Source organism: Typopeltis vanoorti, chromosome 20 (genome assembly GCF_054136105.1).
Source record: "Typopeltis vanoorti isolate ZY-2024b chromosome 20, IOZ_Tvanoo_1.0, whole genome shotgun sequence".
Taxonomy (NCBI): Eukaryota; Metazoa; Arthropoda; class Arachnida; order Uropygi; family Thelyphonidae; genus Typopeltis; species Typopeltis vanoorti.
In genome coordinates, this window is record NC_143568.1 from 3,773,998 (window position 1) to 3,783,264 (window position 9,267).

The 9,267-nt window shown below is 33.1% G+C and overlaps 1 protein-coding gene across 2 annotated transcripts in view; it reads left to right on the forward strand.

The window, feature by feature from the left end:
• The window catches only part of LOC150095198 (nuclear receptor-binding factor 2-like), a 46,069-nt gene extending 37,101 nt beyond the window's left edge, over positions 1–8,968 (forward strand). For both annotated transcript variants that reach the window (XM_090409914.1, XM_090409915.1), the window contains exon 3: positions 8,245–8,968. In XM_090409914.1, the coding sequence (XP_090266040.1) occupies positions 8,245–8,927 (683 nt within the window). In that variant the 3' untranslated portion in view covers positions 8,928–8,968. The remainder of the gene's footprint in view (positions 1–8,244) is intronic.
• Positions 8,969–9,267: the final 299 nt, after the last annotated feature.

Here is a 9,267-nt window from a genome sequence, read left to right on the forward strand (position 1 = left end):
AGAATACAGAGACAAATGTAAGAAAGCTAAACACTGTATAAAACTAGCTAAACATAAGTCATGGGAGGACTCTGGCAAGAACATAGAAAATAAATATTAAGAAGGTGGCAAAATATTCTGGAGGTTGTTGAAGCTTTGGAATGGAGGAAAGAGTGCTGTAAAAGGAGTTAGCGATGATAAAGGTGACATGAAAATGAGAGAAAAAGATATCCTTGAAGTATGGAGTAATTAGTTTGAAAAACTGCTAAATGAAACAAGCACTGTTGACAGCACAGTGGTAAAAAAACACTGACCTGGCATGCAGTCAGGAATACATATCCGTACTTGAAGTAAAAAAAGCCATCAAAAGCCTGAAATGTGGAAAGGCAGCAGGAGTAAATGATATTCAACCAGAAATGCTCATGTATGGAGGTATGAAAATCTTACAGTGGCTGCACTGCATAGTTCAGAAGGCCTGGACGGATGAACGAATTCCCGATGATTGGAGTAGAGGTCTCATAGTATCGTTCGCCCACCGATCAGAGATCCTTTGACACTTCTGCACATCTCAGAAAAAGGAGAATCCATTCCGATAATAGGGTAATCAACTGTATTGTGGGATGAGTTGTTTATTATTACCGGTCAGAAAATTAACTTCTCTTTTATGATTATTGTAGTTAACTATGTTGCTTGTATAACAATAGGAAAATTTTACCTATAAAGCACGTGATTTCGTGAGTTGCCGACCAATTCAGACGTCTTTCATTTCTTTCTCCCCATCACCATGAATCGACTATTCTTGGAAAGACTCCAAGCAGGGACCTACAAACGGTGGGCGAACTATACTCATATATAAAAAGGGAAATTAAACTGAATGTGAGAATTACAGAGGTATTTCCCTACTGAGTGTTCCTGGTAAGATATATGCAAGTATACTTGAGAAACGGTTGAGAAGAATTGTGGAAGAAAAGCTTGGTGAAGAACAAGCTGGATTCAGGTTAAATAGAGTCTGTCAGAATCAGATTTTCACTTTACGACAGATAGTGGAGAAATCATGGGAATATAACAAACATCTGTATTTAAGTTTTGTCGATTTGGAAAAGGCATATGACAAAGTGCCAAGAGAGAAGCTATTCAATACGCTACAGTTATGTGGTGTCAATGGGGCATTATATCAAGCAATACATATCCGTACTTGATATGTATTGCTTGATACAACTCAAATAAAGACTCAAGTAGTCTTTATTTGAGTTGTAAGTCAGCAGTTAGAATTGAAGGAAGTACAGGAAGATGGTTTAATGTTGTGAGAGAAGGATGTACATTATCCCCCTCTGTTATTCATTATCTATATGGATCACATTATGAAGGAAAGTGGTATTAAACATGATATCAAAATTGGAGATGTTAATGTCTGGTCTTTGCTTTATGCGGATGATGTTATACCTCTAAATAAATCCGCTACAAGTCTGCAAGATTCACTGACTAAATTGAATAAATGTTGTAACAGATATGGTATGAAGGTCAGCAATAAAAAGACAAAGGCAATGAAAATAGGTAGAATCATTGAAAATGTCAACTGTGTTGTGAATGGAGAACCTGTAGAACAAGTAAAACATTTCAGCTACTTAGGCACGATTTTTAGTGAAGATGGTAAATTAAATATAGAAATAGACAACAGAATCAACAAAGCTGGTATGGTAGGAAGTCAATTGAATAAATTCATATGGAATAAGAGAGAAATTAGTTGGAACACTAAATTAGCTGTATACAAGACAGTGTTCAAACCAGTTTTAACTTATGGATCTGAGAGCTGGGTCAGAAGTTAAACACTTGACCAAAGACTAGAGATATGATATGAGAATCCTGAGAAAGATTAGAGATGTGAACAGATGGCAATATCATATTAAATACGAGGATATTGGGAAAGAACTTGATGTTGTCAGCATCCAGGAATACGTTAGCAGAGCTAATCAGGTGGTATGGTCACTTAAACAGAATGGGTGAGGAAAGATTAGCAAAACAAGTGTTCTCTGCCAGATTGGCAGGAAAACGACCCAGAGGAAGATCAAGATATAGGTGGATTGATATGGTACAAAGTGACTTAGACGATAGAAATATAAGATCTGATATTGTTGTAGTCTTGACAAGTAACAGACTGATCTGGAGGAAAATTGTAGATAGGAAGTTAGTAATGATGTAAATTTTTCATGTTGTACTATCATATCCTGTACACCCCTTGAGGGTACATGGCAGGAATTTGATGATGAGGAACTGTACTTCGTTTCAAATTATTTAGTTCTCTTCAGAGGTCAGGTTGAAACATCTTTTTAATTTTGTTTGGAGTAAACCATGATATAACCGGTACAAATTTTAAGCCATCATAATGCTATAATGTAAATCATTTACTTGCATACCTCCCCCCAATAACCTGAGCAGCTTTTCTCTTGCCATCTTGTCATATGCCTTTATCCAGATCTATATAACTTAAATTATAGATTCATGTTATATTCTCATGATTTCTCAACAATTTGTCCTAAAGTATAAATCTGATCCTACAGCCTCTATTTGGCCTGAATCCAGCTTATTCTTCCCCAAGCTCCCCTTTCACAAATTTTCTTAGCTGTTTTTCAAGAATACTTGCATAAATGAACACTCATTTGGGAAATTCCTCTCATTCATTTCATTTTCTGTTTTTTATAGATGAGTACTCTCGGGGAGGACCCTGTATCTCCTAGAGAGTGCGTCCCCTGGGTGGCGGATAGGGGAACCCACCATGTGTGTGTATGGTGTGGTGGTCCGAATATGTTGAATAAGGACACGTGGACCAACAGGGCAATCATCTTGATTGTAAGGGAAGTGGCACTCCCATGGACCCCGAGCTGGATCTATCCTGCTCTTCTACTTTGAGGAAGATCCACTTACTTTAATCTTTCCTATAAGGCCTTATCAGTCAACTCTTCTTATTTTATGACAGTTATGCTATTAGAGTACTCGAGGGCCATAGGGTCTTTTCATTTCTGACCTTACAACTATGCCCTCTCTATAAACCTTACTATAATTCTTCTGTAATCTACTTTCCCTCTTCAATACACCTTATTCCTCCTATGGATTTAAATTCAGAAGAAGGCCAGTTCACAAACCTTAAGGTAACAGCCCTACCACTGAACTATTCCATCGTCAGACTAGTCCCCTGAAATGGAGAACATAATTCTACTTGTAAGCTGACAGAAAAAGATAATCAAATTGAATCTATTGAAAATGACCCTGGAATGGAAAATGTAAAATAAAAATGGAAACGACAAAATGTAATGCACATAGCAAATTGGAATGTAAGAGGAATAGCATCTAAAGAAATAGAATTAGACCAACTATTAAATGAAAGAAATTTTAAAATAGCAGTAATCACTGAAACAAAAAAGAAATTAAAAGGAACTATGAGAACTGAAAATTTTAATGTGATATACAGTGGAGTTGACAGAGACCAAAGAGCACAAGCAGGAGTTATGATTTGGATCCATAACTCCCTTTCAAAACAGTTAAAACATTATAAATTGTGGCATGAAAGAATAATAGAAGCTAGAATAAAAATAGACAGAGGCTATTTAACAATAATTGGTTTATATGCCCCAGAAGAAGGAAGAAAACAAGATAATATTGATTTTTATAATCGGCTACAAAACATATTTAATAAAATAAATAAAAACAATTACATAATTTTAGCAGGAGACTTAAATGCAAGAACTGGAAACATGAAAATTAATAATAATATAGGAATACATGGAGAACATACTCTAAATAGGAATGGTAAAAAATTGATCGACTTTGTAGTTATAACTGATTGACTTTGTAGTAATAACCTAAAAATAATGAATTCCTTCTATAAACATAAAGACATACATAAATATACTTGGGCAGTAAGAGGATGGAAATCAATATTAGATTATTTTATATTAAGTGAAAAGACATCAAAATTTTCACTAGATGTTACAGTTCACAGAGGATATGAAATAAGCAGTGACCACTTCCTTGTTAAAAGAAAATTAAGATTACCACCTAAATGGCTACAAGTAATAAGAACAGCAAGAAAATTTGAAACATTTTGTTTATAAAAGTATACTATTGAATGACACAAATGTACAATGGCTATATGAACAAAGAATTAACCAATATATAGATAAAATAAAACAAAATGAAGAAATAGAATGGCTTAATATAAAAATGATACTAAATACAGCACCAAATTAAAGCTCAGGAAAGACCAAAAAAATTCAATAAAAGGAAAAAACTGAAGATCTGGGATGGTATAAGAAAAAAAGCCTATCACAAATGGTTAAGCTGTAAAAGATTAGAAGATGAAATAGAATATAAAAGAATAAGAGCCATAGCTAAAAGAAGTCGGAATAAGACATGGGGAATCATGGAGCAAATTTGTTTCTAATTTAGACTATTTGTATAAAATAAGACCCAATGTATAAGATTTTGAAACACTTGAATGTAGTTACCAAAGAAAACATAAAATTAAACACCGAATTGAAATTAGAAGAATTTCTAAATTTCTACACAGAATTGTGGACAGACAAATATTTTAAAAAAGACAACTGGCAAACAGTTAATGAAAAGGAAATAACTAAAGAAGAATTATATATCAGCCTGAAAGAAACAAACAGAAAATCAACTGGCAAAGATAAGCTAGGTTCAGATCTATATAAATACGCTGGAACAAGATTCAAAGATACTCTTATTATTTTTAAATAAAATTTATTCAACTGGTCTCTCCCTAATAGAATGGAAAAAAGCAATCGTGATTCCTATCTTTAAAAAAGGTAATAGAGACGACCCTAAAAACTATAGAGGTATCAGTATACTAAATTCCTGTTACAAAATATATAACAATCTTAAATAGCAAACTAATGAAATATTCCGAAAACTTTATTTTAGAAGTACAGAATGGATTTAGAAAAGAACAATCATGTATAGACCCAGCCTTTTGCCTAAAATTGATAATAGAGAAAAGAAGAGAATACAATTTAGAAACACATATTGCATTTGTTGACTTTGAAAAAGCATTTGAAAAAGTTAAAAGAAACATATTAAAAGAAATACAAATACCAAATAATATCCTAAAAGCTATCATATACGAGAGAGATAAACCAAGTGGTCCGACAGGGATGTCCCCTCTTAGCAACTCTTTTTAATATTTACTTAAATGTAATAATAATAAAATAGAATAAAAATTTACATCAAGGAATTCAACTTTCTTCCTATAGTGACTTAAACACTCCTTTTTGCCGACAACCAAATAATAATTACAAATTCTGAAGATAACTTACACAAAGCTATTTTAGATCTAAATAAGATAGCCAAAGATTATGGTATGATAATATCAACAGAAAAATCAATTTAAAGGACAAGATCTGGCTAGAACTAAAATAGTAATATCCTAGTTGACGTAATTTCCTTAAATTATTTAGTAAAAACTAGATAACCAATGTCTAAGCCTTTCCACGAGAATTAGTAATAGATAACAAGATCTTAGAACAGGTGAATTCATTTAACTACCTAGGATGTATGATCACATATGAAAATGATATAAACGTAAAAATCGCAAAATATTTAAAAATAACAGGTGTAATTAACTCTATATTTAAACCAAACCTAGTTCGAAAACAAACCAGACTAAAAGTATACAATACATTAGCCCTACCGGTCTTAATGTATGGAAGCGAAATCTGGACAATAAGACAAAGATTAACAACAGCAGAAATGAAGTTTATGAGAAAAACTGCAAAATACACCCTATTTGATCACAAAAGAAATGAAGAAATTACGAAAGAATTAAACCAAGAACCAGTAATAGAAAAATATAAACATAAATGGATGGAACACATTCAAAGAATGAAAACAGAAAGATTACCAAAACAAGCCATTAGGGAAAAGAAAACCAAAATGTCCTCTTTAAACGATGACTTCTAATGCCGGAACAGGCCATGCTAGGCCTAAATCCTTGATACGCATGATGATGAGTACTATAAAAGTACTCCAATCATTGGGAATTCAACCCTCTGGCTAGGCTGTTTGAATTATACAGTGTATCCACTGTAAAACTTTTATACCTTCATGTTTGAGCATTTCTACTGGAATATCATTCAAGTAGAAATTCTGCTTCACCTGCCTTTCTGCATTTTAGTTTTTGATGGATTTTCCACTTCAGGTATTGATGTCTATTCCTGATTACATTCCTGTTAGGTGTTTTCTGCATCTGTTTCATTTAGCAATCTTTCAAAATAATTATTCCAGGCATCTAGAATATCTTTATCTTCAGTTTTCATGTCACCTTTTATCATCTGAGTCCTTTTACAGTACCCTTTCCTCTGTTTCTAAGCTTTTCAATAGCCTCCTGAATATTTTGCCAACTTCCTGATATTTATTTTCTGTTTTCTTAACAAACTCCTCACATGAACTTTTTTTATAGAAGATATTAAAAACGAGGATATTAGGAAAGAACTTGACATTGTCAACATCCAGGAATGTGTTAGCAGAGTTAATTAAACAGAATGGGCGAAGAAAGATTTACAAAACAAGTGTTCTCTGCCAGGTTGGCAGCAAAACGACCCAGAAGAAGACCAAGATGTAGGTGGATTGATATGGTACAAAGTGCCTTAGACGATAGAAATATGATATTTGATAATGTTGGGGTCTTGACAAGTAACCGACTGATTTGGAGGAAAATTGTAGATAGGAAGTTAGTAATGATGTAATTTTTTTCATGTAGTATTGTCATATCCTATACACCCCTTGAAGGTACATGGCAGGAATTTGATGATGATCTGTAATATCTTTTTTTTTTTTTTTTTCCAAAAGAGATCTCACTTTATTTCCCCTTTTGACAAAACACAAATCTCCCAACATAATCTGGTTTCTCTCATGGCAATCTCAGCCATAGCCTGTTCATCTTCCAGAAAAACTAGTATTCTTTTCCACTGAAACACCATTTTTCTGTACAGTTGCTAACACCAAGTTCCAAATCCACCCACTTGGAATACTGCTTACATTTGTGAGTGCTACACCAAAAACCTCATTAAGAATGCTTAATGCCATCCAGAAGTGGAGCTGATTAGACATCTATGAGAAAGAGCACCTGCACATATTTGCAGTCTCTTTCTCATAGATGTTGTATTTTATGCCTTTTTGGGCAGTATTGGACAGTATTTTCTGTTCAAGTGAATTATTTGTTTCTTCCAAGACTGTAAAAACACAAGCATCTGTTTATATATGTTCTTTGAAATAGACTACATCCTTCAATGTTATAGAAATGTCAGCAGATTTCTTTCCCATTGAACCTCTCAACCACACACAGCACACTGATTTTTTAATAGTCTCCTCTAATTATAGCAAATTTCTGGAAGTTCCAACTAAATCATAAGTGCAGTGCTGTTCTAAAGGAAAGTTGCTAATAGCAAAGGATCCACTGTAACAAACTATTTCTGTAGTCTCTGGAAGTTTGTTATAATGAATCAACTATATTATAGGTTTAGCAACATTTTTGTTTGTGGGGGTGACAACACACAATGTTGGTGTAGGTTGAGATTGAGTCTAATTCATTAAAGGTCATCTCACAAGCAAGCATCATTAATACATTACAATTTTATAATATACAAAGGTGGAGATAAATATTTTTAAAAAATTTAATAGCTTCCAAAAAGCTTCAGAGATTGTAAAGTAGCCCCTTTAATGTAAATGTTAAAAATACTTATGTTCTGAAGGTATTAAGATATATTATCCTGTTGAATCCTTTCAGAGCATCATTATGTCAGCAGTGAATTGAGTAGCACATCCTGCTCTGTAACATAGGCCTGCTTTTTTGAGGAAAACTTTACTCCTACCAATCAGGTGAAACTTAGAAATCTTTCAACTTGTGAATGTTTTGCTTCAAGTAGTAATGAAGTTTATGCTTCAAATATTCAAGATGAATTCATAATGAGCAAAACTTTCCAATATCATTTAACATTTTCGTGCCTTATTTCTCTTTATATATTATTTACATTTATTAGATTATGATATGTAGTTTAAATAGCAGAATCAAATTACTATTTAATAATTTGATTTACTCAAGATACTATTTAGTTTAAATTTGTAACATAACCATGCTTTATTAAAAGACATTATGAATATATGCAAGTAAATTAAAACTTGACAGCTATATATATATATATATATAAAAAGAATTCACTATTCCATTTTTTTTTTGTTCTCTCTCTCTCTTAGAACTCTTGGTTGATGCTATGACTTTGGCTCACTGTGCCAAAATTAAAGAATCCCTTGAACTACAGCATCACTACAATGTGAGACAGCAAGCAGTTGTGAAACATAAACAAAAGTATTTAGAAGCACTGCAGAAAGCCCAAGAAAATGCAAAACAGAATAAAGACACTGATAATATAGCACTGGCTGGGAACAGTAGTAGTATTCAGACAGAAGAAATACGCCAAGCCATTTATCGTACATTAAATGAGCAAGACTCACTGCTACAAATTCTTCTTCAGAATCACATAAATATGAAATCAGAAAATTTTACAGAGAGTATTCCAATGTCACACTCTTTGGATAGCATTATAAGAGGAGGAGTAAAAAATCCTAAAGATGACAAAACTAGAATTGAAGAACTGAATGTTATTAATCAGGACTTGAAAAACCTTGTGTACCTACTTTTCACAGAATTGGAAGAGCAGAGGCGAAAAAATCTCAATCTTCAGCATCATGTTGAGGAATTGGAAAGAAAATTAAAAATATTAGAATCTCATCACATTCATGCAACAGTCATTAATTCTAGTTCTCCATATGTATTTTCTCCTGTTAGTGAACTCAGTCCAGGAGATAGTATCCGTGAATTACCTGCTTTAGCTCCTTTAGAATTGCCAAATGTGGATTTTGGTTCTCTAGAAATTTAATGATTATTTATTAAAGCTGAAACTGTTTTGATCTACAAAAATGTTTTCTTAATGAAAAAAAAAAAGTACAACAAATGAAACCAAGTGAAGAAACATTAATGTAAAGTAGATGCAAACTCTATTCTTGGTCGATTGGTAGAGCCTCTGCTACTAATGGCTCACGAAAAAAGTTGAGCAAGTTTGAGTGCGGTTAGTAGTTGGAAGGGATAATCGTTCGATGCTGTTGGCATACTCTCCCTCGATGAGTCTTTGGACTCCCTGGAGGTGTCATATAATAATAATTTAGACTACCGAATATTTCACACTCAAATTGTAAACGATTGTATAACTAGAGGTTAAT